The sequence below is a fragment of the Lotus japonicus genome, chromosome 3 (genome assembly GCF_012489685.1).
Source record: "Lotus japonicus ecotype B-129 chromosome 3, LjGifu_v1.2".
NCBI classification, from domain to species: domain Eukaryota; kingdom Viridiplantae; phylum Streptophyta; class Magnoliopsida; order Fabales; family Fabaceae; genus Lotus; species Lotus japonicus.
In genome coordinates this window covers 75,296,177-75,314,253 of record NC_080043.1, presented here as the reverse complement: position 1 = coordinate 75,314,253, position 18,077 = coordinate 75,296,177, and the positions used below count along the sequence as shown (strand labels likewise).

Genomic DNA, 18,077 nt, shown 5'->3' with positions numbered 1-18,077 from the left:
TAGGATAATTTTACCTGACGTAAATCTTGGGTAGATAAACATTTTACCATACATGGGAGTTGATTTTTCTTGAATAAAAATGTGGATTTTGAATAAGATTGTAATAACAAAGAAATAACATAGGAATTATGGATTTGTTTAGAATCTAATTGTTTTGTATAAAATATTACATATTACATTACATGTACAATGTTTGTTTAGCTGATATTTAAGTACCTTAGATTCCATAGTTGCATTATCACTGCTTTTGTAGCTAAGAGTTTTGGAGAGGATAGGCTTATCTATCTTCAAGCCACATGTCACCTCGTAAATGAGTCATCAAATCTTCTCAAGTAAACGTACCTGGCCACATGGCAACATGATCTCCAAGTAACATATCAAAACCAAAACATCCCCATTGGCAACAACCAGAAACTGAATCATCACTTATTGATACAAAGAGAGAAGAAAGTTTGAAGGTAACACCATCACCATGGCTTCTCTTGCTACCTTAGCTGCTGTTCAACCAGCTGCAATCAATGGTCTTGCTGGAAGTTCCCTTAATGGAACTAAGCTCTCCTTCAAGTCCTCTCGCCAGAGCATCAAATCCAAGAACTTCAGGTTCCACATGCATTTACTCATATTGTGCAACTTGACTATAGGAATATCAAATCCTTAGTTTATTTTTTGTGTATGTTTTAATTGTATGCTCAACTTGTTTAAGCAAACATTGCAGGAATGGTGCTGTGGTAGCAAAGTATGGTGACAAGAGTGTGTACTTTGATTTGGAGGATATTGGTAACACTACAGGACAGTGGGACTTGTATGGTTCAGATGCACCTTCACCTTACAACTCTCTTCAGGTTTGATAAGAGTAGTAGTAGTAGTAATATTTGGGGATTGGCTATTTGCTCTTCAATTTTCATACATATCTTTTACATGAACTTTGCTACTTGCATTAGAACTGTCACAACTAGAGGCTAAACCTTACACATGAAAATGCAACTTATGTATAACATGAACATAGAAAATAGTGAAGAGAATAAAAGGAATAAAGTAGGAAGATTGAAATGTTTTTGGGAAGGCCATAGGCAGAATGGTTTCTGTAAGGCAAATGTTAATTCTGGATTGTAGGCAGTCCATGACTCAATGATTTGAAATCTATGAAGAAACATTTCTGTATGGGTCATAACTCTACTTCCCGGCTCCTTTAAGATTGGTCGGCTCTTACGTTTCATCAAGATTGGATGCAGAGATAAGCTTAAAGTTTTAGTCCTCTGATTTTTGTTGAACAACTTAGATTCCTTGACCTTGTGAATTTAGGAATTTCTTGACAACAAATTCTAGCATAAATGCTTACTCATGAGCTAATTTGATAAGCTTATTGAAATAAACTCAAAAAATTGGTTATAAATAAGTGTAAGCGCTTATTCATAAGCTAATTTGAGTTGCTAATGAAAATAAGCTCAAAATAGTTTTTAGGTAGGTCGTGAGTTATTTGCATACGCTCACTCGACACTTGCATAAGCAAGCATATATGTTATAAGATTAGCTCGATTAAGTTCTTTCAAATTGGCCTAAAGCTCCCATTCTAGGATTAGGATTCTCCTGAGACTCTATCACCACAACTGAATAGGGACGGTGTCAATGCTGTAATAGAAATGAGCTTGAAAACACATGGTTGGCCCCAAAAAGTTTTTTCTTTTTCCAAAACAACTTTGTCCTTTGAGTTTGCCTTAAATACCTAAACTAATTATATAGCTCTTTGATCCATATGGATTTGCAGAGCAAGTTCTTTGAGACATTTGCTGCTCCATTCACAAAGAGGGGATTGTTGCTCAAGTTTCTGATCTTGGGAGGTGGTTCCACCCTCGCATACTACAGTGCCACAGCTTCTGGTGACATTCTACCAATCAAGAAGGGCCCTCAACTTCCACCAAAGCTCGGTCCTCGTGGCAAGATCTAATTACTATCACTTCAGAACTTCATCTATTGAGTTCTTTTTTCTTTTTTTCTCTTGCATAATGTGTAAGTATGCGTACAGCTATTCAAAGATGTTAATTTCCAATTTCCAATCTAATTGAGTGGCACTGCTATGATGTTAATTCATGTTTCTTTTTATGTCTTGGCATTTGTGGAATCACATTGTATTAATGCAAATAAAAAAACAGACACATATTAAGAAGATCAAATTCATGTATATACAAGTAACTTCAGAGTTAACTACAGTAACTTAATTATGAGAACAAATTTGGATACACATAATATTGATGAGAGAGGATGATTGTCAATAGAATTGGACAGTGTTTATGCAAATGAGAGTTAGGAATGGTTCTTTCTATCAGGCCTAATCCTCCTGCCATCATAGGCTGATTAGAGTTACAAGCCTTTTTAAGGTACAATGGCGGTGTGAGTTCATAAAAAAATTCACATTTTGTAGGTGCCACCATACACAACTTGTGAAAAATACCTCAAACCCTGATGATTGTTATATTCATTTTTATGTACAAAAAGAAAGAATAGATGATCAAGAATAAATAAGGTCTCAAACAACTCCTCTCCAAGACCAACCATTCTTGTTTTCTTGCCTTTTTTAAATCTCTCCCTCTTACAACTCTTAACTCTTAACTTTTCTGGGTTAATGACGCGATGTGGGACTTCTCATACCTCCCAAGGTCTCAAGATAAGAAACCTTCTTGTCTGTCACTACATTTGGGAGTTTTTGAGGCTTTCCACTATCAATGTCTTTGTAGAAGTCATCTGTTGCAGCAAGAGGGTCCTTCTTAATGTCTGAGTCACCTTGATCACCATGCCAACCCATGAAATCAGATAGTGTCATTGACCCGGGTGTTTCTGCTCCACCCTTGTCCACCTCTTCTCTAGGAGTTGGACACTTCTCTGGCTTGGGAACTTGGTTTCTCACACTGCTCCTTCTTCCAGCTAGTGATGGGTTTTGAGTGAGGTGATCTGCATGGAGTACATCTTCTATTCTTGACAGCACTGTAAAAGCCAAACTTTCCAATATTCTTGAATAGCTTTCAAGAACAGCTTGCCCCACATCCTGCCATCATAAGTGATCCTTAAGCACATATGGTAGTGAAACAAAACACTAATATTTGTCTATTGTTATGACTAGAACTTATAATAGATATGGCAACACGCCAGGATCAAGCTCTAGAATACTTGGTTATAAAGGCTCTGATAACATGTGATGAACCAACTAACTTGAAAGCTTAAGCGGTTAGGTGAAAGCATATGAATGGTTTTGTATTATATTTATATCAATCATCCATGGAAAAAATTAATGCAACATTGAAACTGAGAAGCATGCAGAATCAAACTACTAGCAGGGGATGCTCTTACCCGGTTGAATTGGATTTTGCTTATATCCAATGAAGATTGGGGAAGCCCAGGAAAACGGTGCTTCAAAAGAATTAAGATGGTTTCTGCTCTCTCTTCAAAGAGTTCTCTTTTTTCCAAGCTCACAGCAGAACCCCAAGCTGACTTGGTATCTTTTTGGTTCATCTTCCGCTTCCAAATCACTATTGACGCCTCGATTCTGTTCTTGAGATCTAGGATTTTATGTTCTGATGTCATGTCCATAGTAGCTAGGAACTGATCAGGATCAAAAACGTCATCTGTAATGCTACGGTAGATCGAGTCCCCTAGACTGGCTCTTCCATTCTGTAAAAGAAGTAAAAAGACCAAAATTTATATAATGTGAAAAGATATGAAATTGTTAATCAAGAAAACTTCTATGCAGATACTAGTTCTGTTTTACTTACCTTGGGTAGGGATTCAATATAGCTTTCAGGGATCTCCATCTCCGATAGGGTCTGTGCATTTATGGCCATCGCTGCTTTAAGTACTTGATTCATACAATCTTTTTGATACTGCAGAAACCTTCTCGCCACATCAGATAAACCCTCTGCAGGAACCTTAGGTGTAGGTAACCACCACTTGTCATCATTTTTTCTCTTTGAACTATCTTTATCTGCATCATCTGCATCTTTTGATACATAGTAGAACTCATTCTGGTCTTTGAAGTTATCTAGACAATCCTGCTCATCATCAGCAAGTTTTTTAAGAGCTAACAACCAATTGAGACCTATCTATAGAAAAATAATGATCATTTTGGTTAGTGATCTTACAATAAGCATGTTGTCAAGCTTTCTTAAGGCAGGGATATTCATGTGGAGATCCGTTCGTTGTCGCGTTGTCATAATCTATTTATTCAAAGATGAGGATCAATCGTATAGCAACTGTCATAGGGAGAATAAGGAACATTGGAAAAGTAGGGTGAGTGAGGAGGGTTACCTCCATGCTGGATCCATCTTTTGCTTTTTGTTGAGTAGGAACCATCTCAACAACATAATCTGTCACTGATAGAAGCCAATCAATTTCCTTTCTCCATCTGGCTTTCCTCTCGGGCGGCATCGGCTCTAGGCGCTTTTGTTCACCAAAAACAGCAGCTGCATTCTCAGCAAGAAAACGATGAAAAACTTACAAGAGCTATTTGAAACATTTCTTCTATCCAGAGCTCATGAAAATGGAAGTAACATCACAATGGGTATCCATCATGATTCAAGTAGCATATAAAGAAAGTAAAAGCTAAAAAGTCAACATACCAGCAAGGTTTGTGAATGCATTTGACAGTGCCAGAGCTGATGAAACACCCTTTCCTCCACCAGACATATCCTCCCCCAATAGCAATTTAGCAAATCTCTCCTTCATCTGTTCCATTTCTGAATTAAACCCAACCATAAATATTAAAATTATAAACAAATTCAATGCAAGGGCATCTTCAGAGTTTCTAAATCAATATGGTTTCAATTATAGTTGAAGAAAATGAGCTAATTCTGTTCTGTCAGGTGTATATTAATATCCCCTATGCATGAAAAAATTGGTAACAGCTATAAAATGTAAAACTCTACATTTATACTCAGTTTGTTTACCAATCAAAAAGTATGAAAACGGGAAAATAACATATTTCGTGACACAGGCATACTTAATGGGAAATTAGATTGGGGGGTAATTAACATTGGTGTTTATTCACCTTGCAATAGCTTCTCTTTGGCTTCTTTTGCTGCTATTTCCTCCTTGATTGCTCTTGACCTTTGAGCCTTCTCAGTAGAATCATTTAGAGGTTTTGATCCTTGACTTCTCGATGTTGCTGGATCTTCGTCTGAAGGACTTAACGTGCTGGCGCTCTCAATGCTCAAGCTCTTTGTATGCCTCCCCGTATTCTCAAACATCCCTCTGAAATGGAATAATTTGGACCTGTAACTTTCCTGCTCTTGTTCCAGTGCCCGAACCATTTTTCCTTATAAATTTGAAGGAAAAAACTTTCTCAAAGCCTGAACAAACAAGAACAAAACATGGGGTTCCCAGGTCCCTGAGGGAGGGGAAAGGGGAGGAATGAAAGAAAAGAAAATGCAAGTTTGTTGTTACTTGTCTGGCAAGGGAGAGAGAAGGAGGAAAATAGCAGGGGGAGAAGCCAGAGTTGCAAATGGTGTTTTTTTAGGAGGATGAGTTTGACAAAAAGGTTGGAGGGTGATTATTTGTTAGTTTTATTTTCTTTTTTGAGCTGTGTGAATTGAACGTGGGGTGCATGTTGTGAGAAGTAAGATGGGTTTAAGAGTTGTTGTTGGAGAAACAAATTTTGTATTTTATATTTTATTTTTATTTTTATTCTATTTAATGTTGAGAAAGAAATTGCCAAATTGGATGGTTGTTGTTATTTTAATTTGATGGTCAATGGTTGCTAAAGACCTGGGAAGACAGACATGAACCCATTCACTTGAAGAATCAATGGAGAGATTTCAGTTTCAGCTTTCATGTACAACTATTTTACTACCTGTGAAGTCCAAAAAAAAAAAACATTTTTCAAATTTTGTGTTTTGTTAATTGTTATGATGATGCCATCTGTTCACACTTTATACTCTTTTATTAGATTTGATGACTATTATAGTGTGTCATAAATTTTCCACCCTGTCATTGCAGCTGGGCATCCCAAAACTTTTCTTTTATTAATGTGAGATGTTATGTAATCAAATTTCCTTTACCTTGGGCTCAAGTTATTGTGTTTTCTGATCTCTTTTTTTTTTTTTTTTCTGAAACTATGTTTTCTGATCTCATTCAGTTCAATGGAAGCAAATTATGATCGATAGAGATATCCATGATAAATTAACTTTTGGTATATTCACACCAATTTTCTCTTTTATTACATTTATATCCGATTTTTTTTATTTTCTTCTTTTTATTTTATCAAATCACATGTTATATATCTCATCTATCTCTCTTCTATTCGTATCTCACACATGGTGGAGGCAGAGATTTGATTTGGATGAAAAAATTTCCTTAATGCAAAATTCTCATATTAATTTTTTAATGTCAAATTAATATTTTTAGAACTGACTGTTTTAATTTTGTTTAAACTCACCTAACTTTTCACTTTTCGTTAAATTCATGTAGTTGTAGACGTTGTGTCTTTATCTCTTTATGGACTCATACTTGGTCAACTAATTGTTGGCCAGGTCAACTATTCGGTTCAACTTACTTAATACATAATGATTTTGTACATACGGATGCTAGTGGTGTTCGATTGACCCTCAAAGATTATGGTATGGTGCCTTTTGACTGCCATAATTTATAAAGTATTTCTTTTTTGGCTTAATTGCAACTTTGGTCCCCGACGTTTACCAATACCATGATTTTGGTCCCCCACCTAATTTAATTACATGGATGGTCCCTGACGTTGTAGGCCGTGTGCAACATTAGTCATACCGTTTATTTCTTAATGGATGAGGCTTACGTGGACGTTCAATTGGAGAGAGAAAGGAGGTATGAGGAGAAAGGGAAGCACGTGTGTATCACGTGACCTTTATCTGAACCCATTATACCCAAACCCCTGACCTCCCTAGAACGAAGAAGGTAACACGATTTAGATCCCTAGGGTTTCAGATTTGGGTATAATGGGTTCATATAAGGTTCACGTGATACTCACGTGCTTCCCTCTCTTCTCATACCTCCTTTTTCTCTCCAACTAGACGTCCACGTAAGTCTCCTCCATTAAGAAATAAATGGTAGGACTAACGTTGCACACGACCTACAACGTCGGGGACCATCCATGTAATTAAATTAGGTGGGGGACCAAAATCGTGACATTGGTAAACGTCGGGGACCAAAGTTGCAATTAAGCCTTCTTTTTTTACATGAGAAGATAAACATAAACATAAACAAGTCTTGATTAGGGGGGGAAATAAGTCAAGCGGTTTGTCAAGGGTTACGGTCTGATTCGTTAGAGGTCTGGTCTGGCGTGACCTGTTTAATAAAAAAGATGCACATAGGCTTTTCAAAATGCTTGATTAACTAAAAAGGTCAAGCTTATGCTATAAAAAAAGAACTTATTTAGCTTGATAAGCTGGCTTGTTTGTGTAATATTATCTTTTATCAATAATATTATTTAAGAGCAATAATATACAAGTTTTATTATTTGATAATGAAATGTAATAATATATAAAAAGACATATTACTGTTGATCTATTAATCCGTGGCCTATTAGCTTGTCGGTCTATTAGTCTTCTTTATTTGAAATTGTCTGTTAAATAAGCTTTTAAGTAGTCTTGTATGTCAGACCAGACCTTATAACAGGCTAAACCAGACCTTAAATTCGGCTTGTTGAAAGGCTATAAACCAGACTTGGGCAACAAAAAGAGAATGTAGACCAGGCTTGGGCCACACAAAATCTAGCTTAACTTAACTTATTTCCGCCCCAAATCTTGATATAGCATGACCTAAAAGAAGGAACATCTAGAGTTACAATAGAAATAGATTGCCTAAAATCAAACTTGGCCAACCAGTCGGCAGGAACAGTAGCCTTTCTAGCAATTTGCACAACCTTAGGCTTCCCAATCTCTGAGCATAGCATAACAGAATAAATTTCCTAGAGAAGAGTTTCAAATTGATGAAATCTCAAAACATTTGAGTGTTTATTTTGCGGTGTTAAACAACTTTTATTCTTTCAACATTTTTCTTATGGTTTGAGTAAAGAGAAACTCTCCACAAAATTACGTGTTTATCTTATTAAACTATTTTTTTACTCTTTACATTTAATAAGGTTAAAAATCGTTGTTAAACCTCAGAAGTATGTCGCGCAAACCATACATACAAATATCGGGACCCTACTTGTTCAGATTTTTTAGGCCTTGAAAACTAGTTTTATGTCAATCTAATATCGGTCATCATAGTCCCCTATAGGAGCAAGCTTTATTAATTTTTTTCAACAACAAATCGTAAATTACTTTGTGAGGGTTGTCTAAATGACTCATGATAAAGTTTGGGTTAAATAATTCATCATTCAATCATATTGGAGATAAGTGAGTTGGAAATAAATTAATAAATAAAATATAGAAATTTCAACTCACTTATCTCCAATGTGATTAGATGATGAGTTATTTAACCTAAACTATATCATGAGTTATTTAGACAATCTCACTTTGTGAATGTCAAAACATAAAAAAAAAAACAAAAATGAGATTCTCATCTTTATTATAAAAAAAGGTATAAAAGAGGTGAAATAAATTTGGGAATTGTTATTCAGACCCCCCACAGCTATTCAGATCCCCCTTAAATGTGTAAAAATACTAAAATGCCCTGAATGAAAAAAATATAAAAAATTCTCACTCACATTCTCTCTCCTCTCTCATTACCTCATTCTTCCACCACCACCACCATCACCACAACATCAACCTCCATATTCTCCTCTTTATCTCCTCTTTCCTCCACCACCACCACTGTCACCACCACCTCTGTCACCACCACCGTCACCACCACCACCATCACCACAACATCAACCTCCATATTCTCCTCTCTATCTTCTCTTTCCTCTTTCCTCCACCACCACCACCACTGTCACCACCACCTCTGTCACCACCACCGTCACCACCACCACCACAACAACGATCTCCATCTTCTCCTATCTCTCTCTCTCTCTCTCTCTCTCTCTTCTTTTCTACTGTTAAAGTGTCGTTTTCAGAATTGCTGTTTTTTTTTGCAACCTAACGCACTTTGAAAGTGCGACCCTAACGCACTCACTTTGAAAGTGAGACAGCACTTTTACCTGTCTCACTTTCAAAGTGAGACAAATGTCGCACTTTGAAAGTGAGACAACACTTTCACCTGTCTCACTTTGAAAGTGAGACACATGTCTGAAAGTCAGACATCTGTCTCACTTTCAAAATGAGACAACTGTCGCACTTTCAAAGTGAGAGAGGGGTCGCACTTTCAAAGTGCGTTTGACAAGGGTATTTTTGGATTTCTGAAAATGTTTTGGGTTTGAATAGCTGTGGGGTCTGAATATAAAATTCCCAATAAATTTTTTAAGTTGTTTAATTTTGCATAATTGCTTAAAAACTCATTACTTAATGGAAATTGTCATTAACGAACGTAGTAGGTGCTAATATATTTTCTCCTCATAATTAACGACTTTTGTATTCAGATTTCTAGTTAAAGGTTGGTCTTCAAGTTATTCTCAAAAATTGAAAATTTTCAAAAAGAAAAAAGTAACGTTGGCGACTCCACACATATTTGTTATTGTTTATTTAGTTTTTCTTTTTCTTTTTCATTACCGTTACGGTGATTCACCTCTATGAGGGTTGAGCCTCTATAATCAAGTAGTTTGAAGTTTGATCATTATTATTACTAAGGATGACAATAAGCTGGATTGAGCTAGACTTTGCATACATAAGTGTGACTACCTAAAGATTTTAAGACCTAAGTCTGGCATGTTACCTAATACCTGCCATAGGCTTTTTCTTACCTAGTCTGGGCTTCCTAAATCTCTGGCTTAACATGTTAGCTTAATGGCCTACTTCATAATACGATTTTTACATATGTCAATAAACTAATTTGTAAAGAGTCTATCAGAGGTTTCAAAAAAGAAAAAGAAATGTATAACTAACGTGTTAAATTATACTAAAATAAATCTTTATACAAACAAAATAGCAAGAATATAAGGTACTAAATAAGGATGAAAATAGGATAGATAATGTTGAATTCAGCGTGTTAGATCCTATTAAAATCACACTTTATAATAACGTGTTTAAATAGATCATAAATCTATTTTAGAATAGACTATTATCCTTAAATCATTATATAAGTCAAAAATTTTACATATTAAAAAATATATATCAATATATAATCAAGATATTTTACAAAAATTCCAACGTATAACAATAGTAACAAGGATAAAATATATTTATGTTAATCATACATTTATTTAAATGGCTTAAATATGTTGGAGGTCCCTCTAAAATAGGGGTCATTTGGTTAAATCTCCTACAATTTTTTTGGGTGGAATAAATCTCTAATGTGAAAATAATATATAGTGATAAGCCCCTGACGTGAGGTTCCGTTTAATTCCTGATGATTCTGCAAACGACGCTGACGTGGATTATATTTTGTGTAAATTATTCAATTAAAGAGGGTGCCACATAAGTAAGTGAGGGTTGAAAAAGAAAACCAAAATCCCCAAATTTACTGAACCCTAAAATCCCAATTCCAGTTTCACGACACACACACACGAGCTAGAGGAAGAACGCTTGCCACAACGAGATGGAGAGAGTGTGCGCCGGCGAGAGTGCACGACGCCGAGAGGAAGAGACAACACGGTGGTGGTTCGAAATTCAGTGTTACGAAGATTAAGAAGACGAACAGTGGTATCGCAAAGAAGAGGCTTCCCAAAAGCGGTTCATCATCCTCGGCCTCTCTTTCTTCTAGGGTGTGCAAATGTGGAGAGCTAGTGATATCATACATATCTAACACACCTGACAACCCTCGAAGAGCATTCTGGAGGTGCCCAAATTGGATGGTGAGTTTGATTTCTGGTTGATTGTTGGAAACTTGGTATGTTGTCCTTCCTTCCCTGTGCTTGAAACAGAGCCTAACACCTCTTATTGTTTGCTATTTTTTTGCTTTTAATTACTTCAAAATGAGCAAAATTGTGGCTATTTTCGATGGAAAGATAAACCAGAGGAGAATTTGCAAGATGGGTATGTGGCTGAACTTCAAGAAAAGAATGTAATGCTGAAAGCCAAGTTGGAGGCTCAAACTCAGAAGCTAGAGAGGCATAGCTTGATCCACTCCTTGAGGCATATCTTGGTCAACCATGCTTGTGCAAGGGTATCAAAACATACTTGTCCAAGGGTATCAAAACATACTTGAGCAACTTTTGGTCTTGAAATTAATTGGTATATAACTCACATTCAGATGCATAACTTACTTTCCACTTGTTTTCTATCAATTATACAAGTGAGATCTAGAAGACGTAGGAGGACATCAGGAGGACCTCAAGTAACAAATTAGGGCTAGAACCAAGCTATGCCTCAAGGAGTGGATCAAGATATGCCTCTCAGCCTCCAGCTTCTGAGTTTGAGCCTCCAACTTGGCTTTCAGCATTACATTCTTTTCTTGAAGTTCAACCACACACCTATCTTGCAAATTCTCCTCTAGTTCATCTGTCCATTGAAAATAGCCGCAATTTTGCTCATTCTGAAGTAATTAAAAGCAAACAAAATAGCAAATAATAAGAGGTGTTAGGCTCTGTTTCAAGCACAGGGAAGGAAGGACAACATACCAAGTTTCCAGCAATCAACCAGAAATCAAACTCACCATCCAATTTGGGCACTTCCAGAATGCTCTTCGAGGGTTATCAGGTGTTAGATATGTCACTAGCTCTCCACATTTGCACACCCTAGAAGAAAGAGAGGTCGAGGACGATGAATCGCTTCTGGGAAGCCTCTTCTCTACGATACCACTGTTCGTCTTCTTCATCTTCGTAACACTGAATTTCGAACCACCATTGTGTTGTCTCTTCCTCTCGCCACCGTGCACTCTCGTCGGCGCACGCTCTCTCCCTCTCGTCGTGGCAAGCGCTCTTCCTCTGGCTCGTGTGTGTGTGTGTGTGTGTGTGTGTGTGTGTGTGTGTGTGTATCGTGAAACTGGAATTGGGATTTTAGGGTTCAGTAAATTTGGGGATTTTGGTTTTTTTTTTCAACCCTCATTTACTTACGTGGCACCCTCTTTAATTGAATAATTTATACAAAATATAATTCACGTCAGTGTCGTTTGCAGAATCATCAGGAATTAAACATAACCTCACGACAAGGGTTTATCACTATATATTATTTTCACATTAGGGGCTTATTCCACCCAAAAAAAAAATTGTAGGGGCCTTAACCAAAGGACTCTTATTTTAGAGGGACCTCCAACATATTTAAGCCTATTTAAATAGATTGACTTGTTAGACTTACAAGACTTTTTGAATGGCTTGAGTCTAGCCTTTTTAACCAAATAGGTATTTTAAAAAGTCTGGTTTGTTTATTAATTTGGTATGGTTTGACCTAGGTCAAACGTATGCTAGACTATAGATCCTTATGAACGGTCTGACATATTCTTACCCCTAGTTTTCTCCCTTATTCTAATAAAAAACAATTAGCATAAGTTACGTGAGTTCATTATGCATTCATAAAGGTGAAAAAGTAGGTCAACCTGCCGTGTTCCACTCTAAACTTGTCTTAAGCTGGATGGGTCGGGTTGGGCCCACCAACAAGAGTGAGTTGATGAGTTGGCCTACGTTAGCCCGCCCTGTCAATTTGGGGGATTAAGCGGGGTGGACGAGTTAGGCGGATTGGTGAGTTGCATCACCTAACGTCTCAACTCAACCCACCCACATCAGTTTATGACCGTCACCCTTACATTTATAATACTAAATTAAGTCTAAAGTGAAAAATGAATATGATAAGGCATACTATTAATTATACTATTAATTTCTACGTTTTAAAAATTACAATTTTTTTAATCATAAATAAAATTTATTAAATATGCGAGGCTCATTAATTAAAGTTATTGTATTCTCAGGCACGACCTGGATCTGCTCCCTTGAAATATATATAAATATAGGTGATCATGCATATACCTCACTTCACTTATCAGATAATTCGTTCTAAACTTGAGAATATTGCTTTTCGTTTCCAAGATGAGTCGTCTTTTAACTCTTGCTAAACAAAACGCCGAGAAGAAAGGAGAGTGCAGTCACATTGGTGAAGGAGTACAAAGAATTCATCCTGCATTTGCTGGACAAAGGGTACATTCAGGTAAGATTAATCATCTGACCAATCAAACTGATATGATTCATTTTCACGATCCATTAGACATCATCAAATTTGATCGTAGACATGGGAATGCCCTAAACGAAACTTTGACTGTAGGTAGTGCAAGAAACCCTAGTGCAGTGAATGGTAAAGCGATTGTGTTTTATGAGTAATTAGGGGTGTTCGTAAATTAGATTGGATCGGTTTTGAAGGGGAAAATCATTCGATCCAATCTCGTCAATTTTGTTATTTTATCATCCTTTGAATTTTCCTATAAATCAAATACGATCTGATCTCATCCCATTCGATCCGATCCAATCCGAACTGGTATGATCTCTAACTATTCGGATTGGATTGAACTTTTCAATTTTAGTTTAACTTTTCTTTCCTATGAGATTGTAGTATATGAATCTTAAAGATATATAATATATAATATACAATAAATAGTTTCTAGCATCAGACCTCATAAATTATAATAACTAATATTTTTTATAAATTATGATTATATTTGCCAAGTTTAATTTTGTGCATATTTAATTATTTATTCAAATAATTACTTGAAACTTTATTTTTTTAATTTATTTTTATAAATAAGTGTGTACTGTATAATAAATATAAATATATGATATATGTATTAATTAAATTATATATTTTCAAATATTTATTTTGGTTTGGATTGTTTCGGTTTTGAAAAAAAAAACAGTTTTTTCTCAGTTCTTGACTTTTTCGATTTTTGTTTAGTCGGATTTAGATTTTTATGGGATTGGATAGGTTTATGGACACTGTATAACTAATAGTGTTCAATGCAGGGAACTTTTATCGCAACAATGGCCTAGAAGGGACTCCACTGATGATGTCTTCAAATAATTCTGCTCCAATAAACAATAATGCATCACTAGCACCATTAGTTCAGCATGAAGAGACTATGTCCTCTGGTGTTCTAAAAGACATTCCTTTTTATTATTTGGTTCCCCCAGATAATCTTATAAGTCGTGCTATGCGTGCAATCTCAACTTCAAAGCATCAATTTGAAACTGACAACTCTCATTTTTTTACTGTCAGTTTTTCAACACCTTTGATAGACCAACTTCCTAATATTCCAACTCATCACCAGGATACCAACCTTTTACTTTCAACCACAATAGATCATGTGGGATCATTTGGAAATATTTTTCCTAAGATAACTAACAACAATGTTAAGGAGAGAGCTGGCAAGCAGAAGATAGATGAAGTCCAAGAAAACTCGATGTTGCGTCCACTAAAAAGGCGTAAAGTCGACCTTTTTCCACCTATTCATGGTGAAAGAGAGATGCTGGAGAAGAATGAATTGGTTCTTTCTACAATGGATGCAAAAGAAGCTAGATGTGTTTCTTCTTCTGATGGTACAAATTATGGAAAAGAGAAAGATGAAGCTGATGATCTGGATCTGTCCCTTCATCTGTAGAATTATATTTCCTTTATGAAAAATTATATGCATGTTTTCTGAGCTTCTCTTTAAGTGGATTTTTAGTTTTTCTCATTTTAATATCATGAATGTATGGAAAGTGAATCTTTAATAAATGTGTTAATCTTTAATAACACATTTAATAATTATTAGAGGCAAAATGGTATTTAATAATAATTATTTTAGAAAAAACTAGACTATATTTTCTTTACTTTTTCTTTTTGTTAAATTGTTCTTGCAATTTCGGCCCGAGTGTGGTGAATGCCAAAGATCTCCCAATAAGTGTGGTTCTTAGAAATCAAACTCTCGACCTTTCAAACAACTACTTTTTACCACTGTGACCGATACATGTTATTTACTTCTAACAATGATATTTGTACGCACTTCTAACAATCACTCTACATACATTTAATGATATATATATATATATATATAAATATATCTATATATATATGTAAAGCACACTTGAGTTTTTGCATTAAATACATAAGCAAAACTCAAGTGTGTATTAAAAGCAACCAAAAAAATAAAAAACTTTGTAATAAATATATTAAACAATAATAATAAAGCTAAAATTAAAAAAATATATATTGTAAAAAACTATTCAACTACTACCATTAAATAAAAACATTCATAAACTTAAAATTTCCTTGAGTTTTGTATTTCACAAATATTAAAAATTAAATTAAATAAGAAAATAATATTTATTAGCAAATAATTTACATAAAATAATTTTAAAATTAAAAATATTCTATCTATCTATATATCTATATATATATGTAAAGCACACTTGAGTTTTTGCATTAAATACATAAGCAAAACTCAAGTGTGTATTAAAAGCAACCAAAAAAATAAAAAACTTTGTAATAAATATATTAAACAATAATAAAGCTAAAATTAAAAAAATATATATTGTAAAAAACTATTCAACTACTACCATTAAATAAAAACATTCATAAACTTAAAATTTCCTTGAGTTTTGTATTTCACAGATATTAAAAATTAAATTAAATAAGAAAATAATATTTATTAGCAAATAATTTACATAAAATAATTTTAAAATTCAAAATATTCTATCTATCTATATATATGTGTAAAGGAGACTTGAGTTTTTTCCATTAAATACATCAAGTAATTCCTACCTCTACATTAAAATGCATTAAAAATAAAGAATTTCATTTGCAATAAATATATTAAATAATAAAATTAAAACTGAATAAATTGTAATGTCAAAAAATATTCAACTACCAACATTAAATAATATATTTATAAACTTATTTATCTTCATTTTTATAATTATTTATATATTATATATTAATTACAAAATTTCCTATACATTTAAGTAAAAGCTAAATATAATGTGATAAAAAATTTAAACATATGTAGTTAAAATATTAATTATTGACCTCAACTTGAGAAAAAAATTAAATATATATAAAATAAATATATGAAATATCAGAAATAGTCAATGATTAAATACTCTTCGTAAAGATATACTTATAATCTTTTTTTTTAATAGTTACATGTGTTGTTTAATATAGATTATTATAATGTTGTTTTGTGTTATTTTATAAAATAATTTTATATACATAAAAAATTAATATATTATAATTATTTAAGTCTTTTAGAATATCTTTTTATATACATTAAAAAGTGTATAGAGTATACACAAGATGATACTTAGAATAAAATTTTAGTAAATAATATTTTTATATGGAAACATTATTTATAATTAAAATTAATTAATTTTATTAATAAAAAATTAGCAAATATTTTTAAAATTAAAAAAGGCCGCAATAATTTATAAAAATATTTTTAAAATTAACATTATTAAGCATGACGTGGATGTCAAAAAAGTATGACGTATGTGTATTTTTTTCAGAAATTTATTCAATTATAAATTTTGATCTATTATATATTAGTAAAAAAGATCAACTTAAAGAAGTATAACAGAGAAAAATAATTAAGGCTAAAATTAAAAATTAATTATTTTACTAAATAATATTTTAGAATATTAAAATTATAATTTATTGTAATTATAAAATTTAAATTTAAATTTAATTAATTGTTGATAAAAAGTATAAGAAAATTTTGATATAATTTTATTGGTGATATTAAAACTTATTAATTGATTTAAAATATTTGAAATGCACTTTGTAATTTATTGTATGTTTTAATAAATTCATTTTTAAATTTTTAAAATTATTATAATGCTAATTATTAAATTTGAATAGTATTAATTATTTAAAGAAAACTCTAATACTCATAATGAAATGTTTTAACACAATTACTTTTATTTTATTATAATTTATAAGTAAAAAGTATTTATTTTTTTTAACTATAATAAATTTTATATTATGCTAATAAAATTGTAAAAACACTTGTTCAACGCACGGGTTTTATATCTAGTATATTAATAAAGTTGACTTGAGAAATAATAAATGGACATATTAATTGAATACCAGATTTTTAATCTATTTAATTTTTTATATAATTATTGTAAATTACTTTAGCTTTTAATATTGAAATTATTATATTGTTGACTAAAAAAGTAAGAAAATAAAATATAATATAATATAATTTGACTCAAGATATTGAATAATTAATTTTCCTCTGTAAAAAAAAGATATTGAATAATTAATACTTGAATTCAAAATTTAGAATTTCACTTCAAGATAGTTTTGAGTAAGCTCCCAAACTCGACCATTAATTAAAGACCTGAGTTCTAACCAAATTGATTTGTAGTTTTAATACTTAATCGAATTTCAGAAACAACTCATTTTGAAGAGCTAGGGAGAGATGCACTATGAATAATTTAACAATTTGTATTTTGTAAACATTGAAGCATACATCATATAGTGGGTGCATACTTGGGTGCCCATAAATCCAAATCGACCGCCTTCATTTCACAATCCTGTGTGCGTTCTAGTCCAGCTACCTCTGCAGTATCAGAGAAGAGGGTCATCGCTCAAACCTCTGCTTCAGTTTCACCGTCCCAACACGCCTATCGATAATCCTAGCACCACGCCGTGTTGTTCTGTTCTGGCGATCACAACTGCGGCCTCATCGTCGATCTGCTGTGGTCGCACCACCATCAAACTTGTCGCTTAAGCCTCCATTGCTCGAGACCACCATCCAATCTAGGTTTATGTTTCCTCTCCGACCTGGGTTAATGGACCTCTTGAGTTAATGGACAAAGATGATTGGTACACTTAACTCATGTAGCCTACACTCATTTGAATTTATGGGCACCCAAGTATGCACCCACTATATGATGTATGCTTCAATGTTTACAAAATACAAATTGTTAAATTATTCATAGTGCATCTCTCCCTAGCTCTTCAAAATGAGTTGTTTCTGAAATTCGATTAAGTATTAAAACTACAAATCAATTTGGTTAGAACTCAGGTCTTTAATTAATGGTCGAGTTTGGGAGCTTACTCAAAACTATCTTGAAGTGAAATTCTAAATTTTGAATTCAAGTATTAATTATTCAATATCTT

At 33.4% G+C, this 18,077-nt stretch overlaps 2 protein-coding genes across 4 annotated transcripts; one reads left to right on the top strand and one right to left on the bottom strand.

Annotated features, from left to right (window-relative positions):
- The first annotated feature begins 391 nt into the window (after nucleotides 1-391).
- LOC130745909 (photosystem I reaction center subunit VI, chloroplastic-like) lies at nucleotides 392-2,084 on the top strand. Of its 2 annotated transcripts, none has more exons than XM_057598332.1 (3): nucleotides 392-600; nucleotides 704-842; nucleotides 1,766-2,084. In XM_057598332.1, exons 1-3 carry the CDS (start codon nucleotides 473-475, stop codon nucleotides 1,943-1,945), a joined length of 447 nt encoding a protein of 148 aa, XP_057454315.1. In that variant the 5' UTR covers nucleotides 392-472; the 3' UTR covers nucleotides 1,946-2,084. The 2 variants fall into 2 exon arrangements, with proteins under 2 accessions (XP_057454315.1, XP_057454316.1); XM_057598333.1 differs by having other exon boundaries at nucleotides 394-600; nucleotides 716-842.
- Nucleotides 2,085-2,285: 201 nt separating this feature from the next.
- On the bottom strand, nucleotides 2,286-5,505 carry LOC130745908 (rop guanine nucleotide exchange factor 12-like). Of its 2 annotated transcripts, none has more exons than XM_057598330.1 (7): nucleotides 5,036-5,505; nucleotides 4,608-4,724; nucleotides 4,297-4,451; nucleotides 4,131-4,205; nucleotides 3,765-4,040; nucleotides 3,343-3,663; nucleotides 2,286-3,040 (listed from the first exon to the last, which is right to left on the bottom strand). In XM_057598330.1, the coding sequence occupies exons 1-7, from the start codon at nucleotides 5,295-5,297 to the stop codon at nucleotides 2,618-2,620; spliced, it is 1,629 nt and encodes a 542-aa protein (XP_057454313.1). In that variant the 5' UTR covers nucleotides 5,298-5,505; the 3' UTR covers nucleotides 2,286-2,617. The 2 variants fall into 2 exon arrangements, with proteins under 2 accessions (XP_057454313.1, XP_057454314.1); XM_057598331.1 differs by having other exon boundaries at nucleotides 4,608-4,713; nucleotides 5,036-5,175.
- Between the last annotated feature and the right edge of the window lie 12,572 nt (nucleotides 5,506-18,077).